Genomic DNA, 14,452 nt, shown 5'->3' on the forward strand with positions numbered 1-14,452 from the left:
CACGCTTGCACGCCGATGCGCACCCCCCCGCCCCGCTTGCCCGCTCACAAGCGCGCCCGCGAGTGCACGCGCACTTGCACGCTCACACGCGCGCACACGCGGGCCCGCCCGCGCTTGCACGCTCACGCACGTGCCCCACTCCCCCCCCAGGCACGTGCACCCCCCCTCCTCCGCCCCGCGCCCGCGTGCAGACCCACACGCGCTCCCCGCCCGCCCCCCACCTTTCCCGCCCCCCGCGCGCCCCCCCCACACCCCCGCGCACGCCCCTCGGCGCCCCGCCCCCTCCCCCGCCCCTCCGCCCCCCTCCCCCCTCTTCCCTCCCCTCCCTCCCTCTCTCCCTCCCGCCTGGCCCCGCCCCCTCCCCCGCGCCGCCCAATGGGCGCCGCCGCCCCGCGCCGTCGCGCGCCCCTGCTCGCCCGCTCTCTTAAGCCGCTTCAATGCCCCCGCCGCGGCCGCGCGCCACCGCTCTGCTCCGCCGCGCGCCGCTCCGCCGCCCCCCCCCGGCCCCGGCCCGCCGCCGCCGCCAGCCCCGCCGCCCCGCCGCCACCCCGGGGCCGCCATGGAGACCGGCAGCAAGGTGAGCACGCCGCGACTGGGAAACCTGACATTTCCCCCCCCCGCACCCCGTCCGCTTCCCCGCCTCCGCCCCCCCCCCCCCTGCTCCCCCCACGCGTTACACAACCGGAGAAAGAAACGATCGTCCGCGGGCGATCCGGGTGAGGTGAGGTGAAGTGGGGGTCGGGGCGGGGGGGGAGCAGGTAACCGGGCTGTGTTTGGCCTCCTCCAGCTGTCCGGCGCCGCTGAGGGGAAGCCCACACAGCGCTGCCGACACGCGTGGGTGCCCGCGCCGGGACGCCGCCACGCAAAACAAACATTTTTCTGAAAAATTTTTACCTCAGGAAACGAGGGAAAACGCTCCGAAAGAACCCACCCCGCAGCCCCAGCGCTTCGTAGTGCGTCTGGGAAAGAGTTTTTTTTTTGGGGGGGGGGGAGAACAACCCAACCTTTCTGAGGTGAGAAAATGCGAAGGAAAGAGCCAAAAAGAGCACTTTTGGCCCCGTTTTGGGGGTGCGGAAGAGACAAGAAGGCCCTAAAAGTGCCGAGTTTGCTTTTGAGGGGTGCAGGGCCGGGGTGACGCTGGAGGGGACACCCCGGGACCCCCCCGGCGATGCTGGGGTACGGCCGGCTCTCATCATGGCGTGAGCTCTTTGCGCTGTTTTGACCCAATTCTCATCAGTTTATACCCCCCCCTTCCCCCCCCCCAAACTGAGTTGTTAAATAACATAAACTCAGTCGGCAGCAGCCGAGTCCTCCCAGTGCCACAACCCCCCTCAAATAAACTGACTTATAATATTAGAGGTGGGTTTAAAGCAATGCGACATCAGGCCCTAAGTGAGGAAGGTGAGTTAATTGCCGTGGGGTCGTTAACGTTAGACCCCGGGTTTTGCTTGTCCCGGCCTCGCCTGGGGATGCTGCCTCCCAAAATATTCCCTCCTGGGAGCGTTTTGGGACATATTCAAGTATGTAGGGTGGGTTTTTTTGTTTGTGTGGTTTTTTTGTGTTTGGCTTTTTTTTTTCCCGGGGAAGGAAATAATAAAAAATTGACTCTGGCGGTGCAAAGCACTGGGCAACGCATAATTAAAAACAAAAATAATAATTTTATTCTAATTAAAGATGTTACAGGAACGACTCCTCTTATTTTTCTCCCCGGCAAACAACTCCTTGTTTTTTCCCCCCAGCTTTGGAGCACTGGGAATACTAGGGTTTTTATAAATTTAAATTTATAAATATATAATATATTTTTTTATGCTTTTATGTAAAACTGGCTCTACCCCAGCACTGGTTTGGTTTTTTTTTTTTTTGGACAAGGTGTGGGTTTGGGGCTGGGAGCCGGGAACGTGACTACCGGCAGCGCGTCGATGGGGGAAGGAATTAAAAAGAAATTTGCTCTCGTAACGAAGAAATCTGATGCGCTGCCGGCCGGGCTTAACTCCCAGCTACCGAAATGGAGCTGGAGATGCGCTCCCTCTGCTTTTCCATCTTGCTAACCACTCCATTAGATAAATTTGGGTTAGAAATGTTTTGGGTTTTTTAAGGTAATTAATTGCAGGAACAATTTGCTGTGCTCTCCTGGGCAATGCTTAGATCCACAGTGTATTTTGCAAGGAAAAAAGGGATCTTATTGAAGCAGCCGGCAGTAGGGATGCTGGGGGTGCTGGGAGACAAGCTCACCCCTCCGCCCTTAAATTTAATATTAAATATTATTAAAGCGGAACATGCTTTTCTGCCCACAGAGCTGGGCTGCTCCAGCTCTTTGCATGCAAAAACGTCTCCCGGGCTTGTCGCAGACGCTCTTGTGGTTACAAAACTCGGAAGGATCGTGTCGCCATCCCCAGCTGACCTTTAAGGAAAATAAATAAATAATAATCAAAAATAATGCTGCTCTGACTCCGCTTCCCCTCACCATGAGTTTTCTCCCATGCTGATAATCCCCCAAAATCTTGGCTGATCCCCACGGTGCCTGTGTTACCTCTCTTCTTTGGCTGCACCAAACCCCCCCCATTGGTAAATGCCGGCGCTGTGGCACATACCGTGGCTTTAGGAGCAGGTTTTACCCAGCCCTTAGTGGGTGCGTAAGTTTTTCCTGGGCTGGGAGCCAGCATGCAGCCGTGTTATCCCGGGCAACGGCCGGGTCCAGTTATCTTCACTCTGGTGAGTGTGCACAAGTGTGCAAGCAAGTGTGCAAGATGCTGCAAGGCTGCACCCCCTCCCCGCAGTCACCCCCTGCATCTGTCCCAGAATGGGACCTCTTGCAGTCAGCCTCCGGGATGCTTGTTAAAGCCTCCTAGCTAATTTTTATGGGCTCTTTTTAAATGTGCATTTTCCTGGAATTCACTCCTGGGACACTTTTTTATTGTTATTATTTTTAAAGGGATTATTAATTTCCTTGTTCCATGAAGCAGGCAGCATCCTGAAATCCTTCCGTGCCGGAGGTAAAAAAAAAAAAAGGGAAAAAAAAAATTACTTCTAAAGCCAAAGGCAGCCTGTTGCAGGTTTGGGGGGGCTGCTGTCACCCCATGGGTCTGTCTCCTCCAAATGTCCAGCCTTCTGCGTTCGAGCAATGAAGGAAGCAGAAAAAAAAATAAAAAAATCTGAACGTATTAAAATTACAAGTGCTGCGCTCACCTTCCTATAAGGTATAGGAGTTAGTAGGGAACAAACCACAAGTGTTGGATATGTCCAGGCAGTAAGTAAGTTTATTGCACAAAAGAAAGAAGGGGAGGTATGGTGGTTTTGTTTTTTTCCTAAACTCCAAATAAAGCTGCTGTTTTCTGCAAGCAGTTAAAAAAAACCAAAACCCCAAAACCAAAAAAACCCAACACAAAACCAAACCCTGTCTGTGATTTTGCAGGAGTTTCCCATGCAAGGCTGCCCTTAAAAATCAATTTATTTTTTTTTTTCCTCCCCTAACTCTCCATCTTAAGCCTCTCCTTTAATGGCGAGGTTGAAGCCGAAAGGCTCCCAGATCGGGCTGGGCAGCGTGTTTGGAACCGGGAAGCCCAAAGCGAGCGGGAGGAGCTGACTCACAGTGACCCTGCCTGGGCAGAGCCTCCAAAAATGCCGGCAGCCTTTCTACCAACTCTGTCCCTTTGCCTCTTCAAGCTGCTGGATTTTAATAGAAATATAAAGAGTTTTTTGGTAAAGGTTAAAAATTTAAGTTTTTCTTTTACTTTTGCAGTTTTAACCTCTAGCAAAAAACTTTCATTATTTAATCCTTTGTGGGGTGGTGACTGGTGTTCTGGTGTTGGAGCGAAGAGGTGTTGCTACCTGCCACCTTCCCGGAGCAAAGTTCATGCCGGTATGATGCATCCCCATCCCTGCGGCACGGTGCAGCCGTGACTCACCGGGGTGCTTACTGTACATGGGGGTTCGCCCGTCGGCTTTCTGGGGTGAGCGAGCCGGCCTTTAGCAGTGAAAAGTAAAAATCCCCAAAAAGAAAGGGATGGCCCCCAAAAAGCAAAGAAAAAAAATCGCCCCAAACCCTGTAACACCCCAAAACAAAAAGAAAATCCCCCCAAACCCAAAAATAAACCTTTTTTTTTTTTTTGACAACATTTGTTCTAGCACAGGTTGCTTTCAGCGCTCCTGGTGTAGCCCGTCACAGTTTTGTGGAGTGATGGGCGGGTGGATGAGGTCGGAGTTAGGATTTTGGAATTTTTGGAGGCTTTTACCTTGTTTTTCTGGGATGCCAGCAACTTTCCAGCCTGTTTTTGCCCTCCCAAGCGGGGCATTTTCTTCTCAGGGTGGGTTTATTCAGAAGCACCGAACACAACCAAGTGCCAAAACTTCCCTGATTAGTTGCGTTGGGGCCAAGCCTAATTAATGAGCTTCATTAACGGGGCTGGCTTTATTCCCTGTTGCTTTTTCCCTGCAAACTTTAATGCAGGGGGGAGGTGGCTTGGCCAGAGAGGCGAGGTCAGCAAGCAGCACTTAGTTATGTTTATATTATTTATTAAAAAAAGACAAAGAAGTTGCTTCTTAAATAAGAAAATATCTATTTTTTTTGAGTCTGCTTTGCAATTAGCCCTCTTGATTTAGGGGTTGCATTTAGGTGGGGTCTGACTGGCACCAATCCCTTGGGAACGTTAATCCGAGATGCTGGGGGAGCATCTCTGGGTTGGGGTGATTCACCAGTACCCGGGATAACTAGAGAGAGCCCAGCCCCCCACATTAAGGGGCTTATAAATTTCACGTGGATCTTCCCAAAGCTGATTAACTGGGAATGTCGGATCCTGGTTCTCGGAGTTGAGTGCCGGGAAAATCTCCTGCATGGGATAATTGGGCTGTTAACGAAGGTGGCCTGAGCGCTGGCCTGCCCTGACCCTGTTCCCAAACAAGGCTCCGATTGTCGCTCTGGCTGAAGCGGGAGGAAGAGGAGGCGGGCAAAGGGTTTGCCAAATAGCCAGGATTTTGCTTAGCGACTGTTAATTAGGCTCCAGTGCAAAAACTTTGTTAATAGCGGGTGTCTGGGGCATCCTTGCGCTGATGCTGGGACGATGCTCGACCGGCCGGCGGCGTCACCGCAGTGTCCCCAAAAGCATCTTGCGCTGGCATGCTGCCTGGGTGTCATGTGGAGCCCTCAGAGGGGATCCTGAGAGCCCAGATAAAACCTCCTGCCCCACTCCAGAGGCTAAAGATTCCTTGAGTCCCCAAACGTGGGTTTTTGTTGTTTTTTTTTAAGCCCAAACCAGTGGTTTTTTAGTTGTTTTTTCCCTTAGCCCATGTGGATGCCATAAAAAAAGCAAGTTTTCTCTTTTATCCAGCATATTTGTGCTCACAACCTTAAGAGCATCCCTCCTCCTCTTGCAGCTTCGCAGGGAGAAGCGCTGGGGGACCTCTCTGATGGGAGGGGGGCATAGCTGGGACCCTGAGTTTAACCCCTCTTTTTTGTTTTCTTCCCCCTTTTCCTGCAGATGACGGCTCGCCTGATGCTCGCCGTGGGAGGAGCGGTGCTGGGTTCCTTGCAATTTGGCTACAACACTGGTGTCATCAACGCCCCGCAAAAGGTGAGCGTGCGCTGAGCAACCTTGCTGTAGCAAAATTCCACCCCACCCCTCCCCCGTGCCCGAAAACAAACCGGCATCCATTGCCAGCCCGGCTAAAATAGTACATCCCGCTAGGCAGCTTACTGCCTGTAATGGGATTTGTGAGGGAGTTACTTAGCTCCCACCTTCCCAGGAGAATTAGTTTCCTTCTCGCTTAGCGTTTTTGCTGGGAAAAATCCCAGGAACGTGTGCAGGATGCTCTCCCGGTGGGACCGGCGTAACTTTTAACCTTGGCTTTTAGCGAAGGTCTGGGAGTTAATTAGGGTCTGAGTCATCTCGAAGAGGGAGAATGACTGCTCCGATGGGAGCTTTGCATCCCGGAGCGTCAGGGGCAGGACATCCCTGGGAGGACAGAGGCTTGGCTGGGGCAGGCTGCGTGCGAAGGGGGATGGAGAGCAGGAGGTGCTTGCTCCTTTCCCTAGCATAGTGCCAGGACCCTCCAGCGACTGATAGGTACGTGGGAGCCTTGAAAAACTTGACTTTCTCCAAATTACGTGGTTTTTTGAGGTGTTAAAGGCTTGGAAATGTTAGCTCAGAAATCCCATGTGGTGCTTGCAATGTGCCCTGGGTAAAGCTCAATCGCCAGGGTAAGGTGTCGAAGGACAACGTGGGGTCCAGCTGCTGCTGTGTGAGAGCAGAGCCTGTTCCCAAGCATCATCACAGCCTCTGGTGCACCATCCCAAATAATTTAAAACACCAAGGCAGGATTCATGCCACGAGAGTATTAATACCATTACCAGCGAGCGGGCTGCAAAATCTCGCCTCAAGCGCTGAAAAAAACTCATTCTGGGAGAGAAGACCCTGTACAAAAATTTTCCAGACCCCATCAGTGTGAAAAGAGCAAAAAAGACGCAAATTGCCTTTATTTGAGGTATTGCATTAAATTGTATTTAATCACGGTGAGTGGCCCAAGCAGAATTTCATGTGGAGGCTGCGACTCCTGCCCAGCACCCTTGGTGCTTGCGCCCATGGCCATGGTGCATGCATCCGTCTGCCAAAAGTGTCGCCCTGCTAAAAACTCCTGGACCGATTCGCGCTGGCTATGTTCGTGCTGGGCCCGTGGCGAGGATCCTCCTCTGGAGACGGGCAACGGGAGCAGCATTTGAAACGGCGGCGAGCTGGGAAATCCCTGGAAGCATGCTGAGGAGCTGCTTTCTGGCATCTGCCCTCGTTTTTCCCCAAGCTCTGGCACCGCGGGGAACAAGCGCTCTGTAATTACCACCTTGTGTCAGAGCCCGGCCCCCGCATCCCGAGGACGCGCGTCGTTTCCCTGCAGCTGAAGGACTTTTCTCCATCCTCTCCCGACCCAGGAGACGCTGCTCGGGGTGACATGGGTGGGGATCACACCTGAGCTGGGGTCTTCCCTTGGGATTGAGCTCCAGTTCCTACAGAACCCCCCAGGAAAGCTAGATCCCACCCTGATGGGTGTTGCCTCAGTTTCCCCTATGCGTTTTAGGATTAAACCCTTGGGGCTCAGGCCAGGGATGGGCTGTGTATTTTAGGGGCAAGTCACCCAGTAAGTAACGTTGTGTTTGGGGTGCAGAACTGAGGGAGGAAAGGATTTGGGGTGCTTTGTATCAGGAGCACGAGGGGAGGCAGGATGAGTGTTGTCCTGGGTAGCAGGATGCTCTGGGCACAGGGCTTGATCCCACCTTTAAGGATGGGGACGCACTGGTGTGCAGGATTGGGATGGGGATGCGTTGGGGTGCAGGATGAGGATGCTTTGGGATAAAGTGGGGTGCAGGATGGGGATAAATTGTGGCACAGGATGGAAGTTGGGATACATGATGAGGATGCATTGGGGTGCAGGATGGGCATGCATCGGGGCAAAGGACTGGGATTGGGATGGATCAGGGTGCAGGATGGGGATACATCAGGATACATCGGGGCACAGGATTGGGATGTATCGGGGTGCTGGATGGGGATGCATTGGGCTGCATTGGGGCAAAGGATTGGGATTGGGGTGCATTGGGGTGCAGGATTGGGGTGCATCAGAGTGCAGGATGGGGATGCATGGGAGTGCACTGGGGTAAAGGATTGAGATTGGGGTTGGGATGCATCAAGGTGCAGGATGGGGATACATTGGGATGCATCGGGGCACAGAATTGGGATGGGTATGGATGGGCGTGCAGGACTGGGGTGCATCACTTCCCTGGCTTCAGCAGTGCAAGCGCAGCAGTGTTTGCTGGCAGCAGCTCCCCATGGCCGGCAGCCTTGCAGAAAGGCTTCTTTCTCAGGCGGAGGGCTGAGCGCCGGTTTTGTGGTCCTCTTAATATAGTCCTGCCCACTGCTGAAACAGCGGCTTGGTGTTTGTGGGGTGTTTGCAGACGTGATGTGTGGAGGGGACAGCCTGAAACTGGGTGAGGGCTGGTAAGAAGCACTCAGCTGAAATGAAATGAGGGCAAGGGAGGGAGGAAAAAAGCCCAACTTTTGGGAAATGCAATTAATTTTTTTCACGCTTCTCACTTTAAACTCATAATTTTTCATCTCCTCTTCTCCCAACAATGGGCTCATGGTGGGTTTTTCCATCCATTTTTTTTTGTAGGAGGAAAGGGGGCTGGGAGGGGGGGTATTTGGGTGTTATTTCTTAATAAACCAAAGCACAGCCCAGCGTAGCTCAGCCAGCACTGGGGCATCTGCTGTTGCTTGGATTAATTTTTTTCTGCTTCAGGGGGAGAGAGATGGAGGCTTTCAGGAAAGTGGGGAGGAATCTAGAGCACCGCAAGGTTTGGTGGAGTGTCTGCAGAGACCTGCGTACCCCCACCGAGAGCCTGAGCTAGTCCTGGGTTCTCCAAATAACAATATCAATTATTTATTTTGGTGATGTTAGGATAAGGGGAAAAAGCCCCCAAGGTGTCAAAACTTCCAGGTGAAGCGGGAGGCAAATGAAATCACTTAAATATTGAAATCCTAATGGTTTAGGGGCTTTGTAAAAGGAACAACTTTAAAAAAAAAATCACGTTATTGAAATTTATAGTGAAGCACAGGCTGTATTTCTTGCGCTGCCTCTGCCAGGGGCTCTCATTTGTGCTTGAAGCGATGGGAAAACTAGAAAACGAAGCGGCATTGTGTGAACGCATAATCGGGAGCTGCATGTATGCAAAACCCTTTGAAGTAGGGAGGTCTTTGAGCCACTTGATGTCCAGCAGCAGCTTCCCCTGCTTGCATGAAATCTCCGCTCCTTCCAGCCAGGGTTGGTCGGGCATGTTATCGAGCCCTTTGCTTTTTTGTTTTGGGTATGGGTGACCCTTAAATAACTTACTTGAAGCTTTCAGCAGTGGGCTGGCTTTAAAAATACATTAAAAAAAATAAAAAATAAAAAGGGTGTTCTGCAAAGATGGTAATTAAAAACAAGCACCTGTCTTGGATGTTAGCATAGCAGAAGCATTGCAGTATTACAGAATTATAGCAGAAGTATGGCGTTGTGGAAGTATTGCGGAAAAAAACCTAGAAATTAAATTCAAGGGAGCGTCCAGGGGGATGGGAATTGATCTTGTCCACCTCCAGCTGCCCAGATGACCCTGCTGTCTTCTTCACCTTCCTCCAGCATCTCTGCCATCTCCCCCCGCCGTGTTGCTTCTCCTCCGGTGATGGAAGTATCCCTCCCTGTCTCCCGTGCCCCAGGGAGGAGTGTGACCTCCCTGTGGCCGCCTGGCGAGGCGAAAGAGTTATTTTGGCAATGCCGAGCCTCTCTCGGCAGGGCGAGACGAGAACCCGTCTGGCTGCATTTCCCCTGCGCATCCCATCAGGTTTCCTCCCTTGGGTTGGAGCCGAGCCACTGGCTGGGCGGCTCCCGGCTCAGTGATGCATTGTCTTGTGAGCCGCACTCACCGGCCAAGGGTCTGTAGGTAGCTGGGCTGAGGCCGGGCAATTCATAACACTGGTGGCACAGATGAAATGGGGGTGGTTTTAACCTGTGGCTTCATTTCTCTCCGCTCTTTTGCAGGTGATTGAGGACTTCTACAACCGTACCTGGCTGTACCGATATGAGGAGCCCATCAGCCCTGCCACCCTCACCACACTCTGGTCCCTCTCCGTCGCCATCTTCTCTGTTGGAGGCATGATTGGATCCTTTTCCGTGGGGCTCTTTGTCAATCGCTTCGGACGGTGAGCACCGAGCGTGGTGGACCTCAATGCAGGGGGTTGTGCAGCCTCTCCCCACCCCAGCATCCCAGGGACACCTCCTTCCTGCCCAGAGGTGGTGTTCGGCTTCTCTTGACACTCCTTCAGCCTCTCTGGCACCCGTGGTCCTCCTCACCCTCCTCCCTTTCCTCCCCAGGCGCAACTCCATGCTGATGTCCAACATTCTCGCCTTTGTGTCTGCTGTCCTCATGGGCTTCTCCAAGATGGCTCTCTCCTTCGAGATGCTCATCCTCGGTCGCTTCATCATCGGCCTCTACTCCGGCCTCACCACCGGTTTCGTGCCCATGTATGTGGGCGAGGTGTCGCCCACTGCACTCCGGGGCGCGTTGGGGACCTTCCACCAGCTTGGCATCGTCTTGGGCATCCTCATCGCGCAAGTAAGTGCTGGAGAACTGGCTCAGGGTGGGAGGGGCGTTCCTCCATCTTTGATACTGATGTTCATCAGGGTCTGCAGGGGATGGGGTTTAGTGCAGCAGCGCAGAGCATTGCCTGTGCTGTGGATCTGCATGGCCCTTCAGATGGAGCTGGGGCTGGAGGGATGGACCTGGAGCTCAGCAGGAGCAGGAATGCCATGAGATCTTAAGCTTTGGGATGGGTGGCGTCATGACAGGACGTCTGTTGCCCACCTGGAAGCAGCACAGCTCTCCACGTCCCTCCGATGGGTGTCCAAGCCTGTAGTGCACCCGTGAGCAGCAGAGTTGGGTCCAGCTTGAGCTGGGAAAGGATGGCCCAACCCCTCTTGTCTGCAGGTGTTCGGTTTGGACTTGATCATGGGAAACGACTCACTCTGGCCGCTGCTCCTGGGGTTCATCTTCGTCCCTGCCCTGCTGCAGTGCATCATCCTGCCCTTTGCCCCCGAGAGCCCCCGCTTCCTCCTCATCAACCGCAACGAGGAGAACAAAGCCAAGAGTGGTGAGTGATCTCTGTCCCCAAGCTTGTCCCACCACACAGGATGGTCCTCAGCTGCTCCTGACTCCACCTCTTCCCTGTAGTCCTCAAGAAGCTGCGGGGCACGACGGACGTCAGCAGTGACCTCCAGGAGATGAAGGAGGAGAGCCGGCAAATGATGAGGGAGAAGAAGGTCACCATAATGGAGCTCTTCCGTTCCCCCATGTATCGCCAGCCCATTCTCATTGCCATCGTCCTGCAGCTGTCCCAGCAGCTCTCAGGGATCAATGCAGTGAGTGCTGGCGGGACCTGGATGCCGTGGGTCAGCTTGTTTCACCCAGAACTTGGGTCATGCTGGCTCCACGACCTGACTCCTTTCCTCACGCCACATCCCTGCCCTTTGTAGGTCTTCTACTACTCCACCAGCATCTTCGAGAAGTCAGGTGTGGAGCAGCCCGTCTACGCCACCATTGGCTCTGGCGTGGTGAATACGGCTTTCACAGTCGTTTCGGTGAGTTTTGGCCCACCAAGCTCTCACTGGGGAAGGTGGAGAGAAGGGGGGTTTCCTCCAGGCTGGGGAGGTGCTGATGGACGCGTGTCTCCATCCAACAGCTCTTCGTGGTGGAACGAGCTGGACGCAGGACCCTCCACCTCATCGGCCTGGCGGGGATGGCAGGGTGTGCAGTGCTCATGACCATTGCCCTGACGCTGCTGGTGAGTGATGGGCGTTGAGGGGACGGGCGGGCTGGGACGAGATCCTGCACGCTGCCCCTTGCTGTGGTGGCTTGGAGGAGGAGGTCTGGCTGGGGAGGAGGAAGGACTTGTCCTCCTGGAAGTGATGGCTGAGTGGTCCCCGCTGCCTGTTTCGAGGTCCCAGAAATCCAGTCTCCAGTCTGGAGAAACTTCATGTTTTGTGAAGCCAGCACCACACGTGCTGGCACCGCACCAGCACCATGCGTGTCTGAGTCTTATCATCTGGGGTGGCCAGATGCTTCGTCCGCCTTCACCAAACCGACCTTCTCTCTCTCCCTTGGACTAGGACCAAATGCCCTGGATGTCCTACCTCAGCATTGTGGCCATCTTCGGGTTTGTCGCCTTCTTTGAGATCGGTCCAGGCCCCATCCCTTGGTTTATTGTGGCGGAACTGTTCAGCCAAGGCCCTCGTCCCGCTGCCTTCGCTGTGGCAGGGCTGTCCAACTGGACCTCGAACTTCATCGTGGGCATGGGCTTCCAGTACATCGCGGTAATCCTCTCCCAATGCTGGCGGTGGGGACCGGGTTGGGGGCACGAGCCTCGCCTTGCACCCGTCGGGTTTGCGCCTTCTCTGGAGCCCCGAAGCCTGGACTGGCTTCTAGGGAAGAGGGATGGGGCCAGGATCTCGGGAGGGAGCGGGGAGTCAGACTCAATGATCCTGGTGGGTCCCTTCCGACTGGAGATACTCTGAAAGGGAAGGAAGACCCAGGCCTTGGGCCGTGGCAGCAGGTACGGGCCGGACGGTCGCTGGATGGTCCTTCAGCCTCGGTCTGTTGCTCCACTCGGGGCCGCGGTGATGGAGCAGTGTCTCTATCCGCACGCTTACCCCTTTCTCCTCTCTCCTTCCCAGCAACTCTGCGGCTCCTACGTCTTCATCATCTTCACAGTGCTGCTAGTCCTCTTCTTCATCTTCACCTACTTCAAGGTGCCAGAGACGAAGGGTCGGACCTTCGACGAAATCGCCTCTGGTTTCCGTCAGGGGGGAGCGAGCCAGAGCGACAAAACCCCGGATGAGTTTCACAGCTTGGGTGCCGACTCCCAGGTGTAACCTGCCCGCGGCTCCTCCCGGCCGCCCACCTTCTCTCCTGAGTTCGCTGGGGTGGAATTTTTTAAAAACGCTTTGTACAGAAACCAGGAAGGAGGGAGCAGGGGGTCCGGCTCTTGTGCATACACCCCTTTTCCAGACTCCCCCACTGGTTTATCGGGGACAGACTGACCTATTTTATTATTTTTATTTTATTTTATTTTTTTTTTGCTAGAAACGATTTTTTTTATTATTATTTTATTAGCTGGTTTCGCGTCCAGGATTTCAAAGCCAATAGATGGTTTAAAAATCAACCGTGCAGCCTCCGCCAGTGGGAGGGCGGCTCCCTTTTTTTAATGACGCGATAGGTTATTTAATGAGAAATCACGTAGCGGAAGTTTTTAAAGGAAAACTTTTAAAGGAAGTTTTTTTTTTTAATGTTCTAATCATAGAAAAATCAAATTGACCAACGATTTTTTTAAAAGGAAAAAAAACCAAACCCAACGAGTTATTTTTGGAAACAGTTGAATTTGATTTGAAGCCCCCGGTGGGTTCGTGGGCGGGCGGTTTCCCCGCGCAGGGGGAGCGCTGAGGATGGAGCGGTCTGGACCCGAGCGGCTGGAGAGGTCGATGGCCTGTCGCCGGTTGCGGAGTGTCGTCTCCGCCAGCGGCTTTTCGTCTCCCTTTGCCCGAATTTCAGCTGGGAGGGGACAAGGAGAGAGGGGGTGTCTCTCTCTCACTCTTTTTTTTTTTGGTTTAATCTCGGCAATATTTGCCTGACGGTGAAGCGCCGGCAGCCACACCCTACAGCAACACCCCCCCTCTCCATCGCTACCCCCTGCCCCAAATCCCAGACTCACCAAAATCCACCATCACGCGGATACATCCATTTCCTGCTCTGTGTATAGACTGGAAGATATTTATATTATATATATTTTTGTTCAATGGTTGTTAATAGTAGACATTTAAGTTATAGCGTTTCTGATTTGACAAGCAAAGTACTGTAAATATTCTCGGAGTATATTCACACTGTATAATGTATACAAAAAGGTACAGACGCAAAGGTATAGTTTCTATAGCGACTAAGATAAAGCTTGTACATGGTTAGGATGACTTTTGTATAGTTCATTACCTGCACTGTAGTTGTATCTATTGCACTGAATTCCAGGCTGTAGTATATTAAAGAAGAAAAGAAAAAAAAAAAAAGAAGAGAAATACTGTCCGTTTCAAACAAAAGTGAAAAGAAAGGAAAAAGGAAAATAAATAAAGCCTCCCCTCTCCCCTGGGCAGCTGCTGGGGGAGCTACTGGCACATTCCCAAAGCCACAGGCAGGTTTTTTTAAATAGTACTTTTTTTTAATTTATTTCTCTCTTTTGGGAGTGACCACACTTGCAAAAAAATAAAGGTGGGGGAAAAAAGTATATATATATATATATATAAAAAAATACCCTGTGATAAACTTGTCGCGTCTCTGCGCAGCATGGCGCCTGAGGAACGTGTGTGTGGTGGGTTTTTTTTTTTTTGTTTTGTTTTTTTAAAACAACTACAGACAACTAAGTGCCAAGAGGAAGGTGTGCGGTGGTGGTGTGCTCGCAATAAATGAGAATGGATGCAGCGACCTGGCCGGCCGTGTCCTGTGCCTTTATTTTGGCTTCGCCAGGCTTTCCCCTTCATTTTGAGGGCAGGGTGGGGGGGATGTGCTTGGTCCTGGGATGGAGCATTGCAGCCTTCCTCTGTCACCGCGTCCTCCTCATCCTCCCAGCTGCGTTCGTGTTTAAACCCGACTCCCTTTTAACTCCCCGGCAGGGCTGGGAAGAGCGAAAGCTGCAATGGGAAATTCACTCCCCTCCGCCTTGGCAGCTGGTTCAGAGCCCTGTTTTTGGGTGGATATGGCTCACACAAGGTTTCCTAAATTTGGGGTTTGCTGGGATGGGAGCAGCCCCACTCCCTCTGTAACTCCTTGCTCCCGACTGGAGCCGTCCATGGAGCAAGACGTGGCCGAACAGGCAGCACACAAGTGCAGCTCGGTGGGTCTCCC

The 14,452-nt window shown here is 53.0% G+C and overlaps 1 protein-coding gene across 1 annotated transcript; it reads left to right on the forward strand.

Moving 5' to 3' along the window:
• The first annotated feature begins 445 nt into the window (after positions 1-445).
• On the forward strand, positions 446-14,037 carry SLC2A1 (solute carrier family 2 member 1). Its single transcript, XM_075027674.1, has 10 exons — positions 446-577; positions 5,475-5,567; positions 9,553-9,713; positions 9,886-10,126; positions 10,499-10,661; positions 10,742-10,929; positions 11,044-11,148; positions 11,250-11,351; positions 11,677-11,880; positions 12,241-14,037. The coding sequence occupies exons 1-10, from the start codon at positions 560-562 to the stop codon at positions 12,436-12,438; spliced, it is 1,473 nt and encodes a 490-aa protein (XP_074883775.1). The 5' UTR covers positions 446-559; the 3' UTR covers positions 12,439-14,037.
• Positions 14,038-14,452: the final 415 nt, after the last annotated feature.

Source organism: Buteo buteo, chromosome 5, assembly GCF_964188355.1.
Source record: "Buteo buteo chromosome 5, bButBut1.hap1.1, whole genome shotgun sequence".
Lineage (NCBI taxonomy): Eukaryota > Metazoa > Chordata > Aves > Accipitriformes > Accipitridae > Buteo > Buteo buteo.

Bases quoted from the DNA above. Each gene is read 5' to 3' on its own strand.
- SLC2A1 (XM_075027674.1), top strand. The intron at 11,149-11,249 runs GTGAGTTTTGGC...TCCATCCAACAG, and splicing joins CGGCTTTCACAGTCGTTTCG to CTCTTCGTGGTGGAACGAGC. The intron at 11,352-11,676 runs GTGAGTGATGGG...CCCTTGGACTAG, and splicing joins CCATTGCCCTGACGCTGCTG to GACCAAATGCCCTGGATGTC.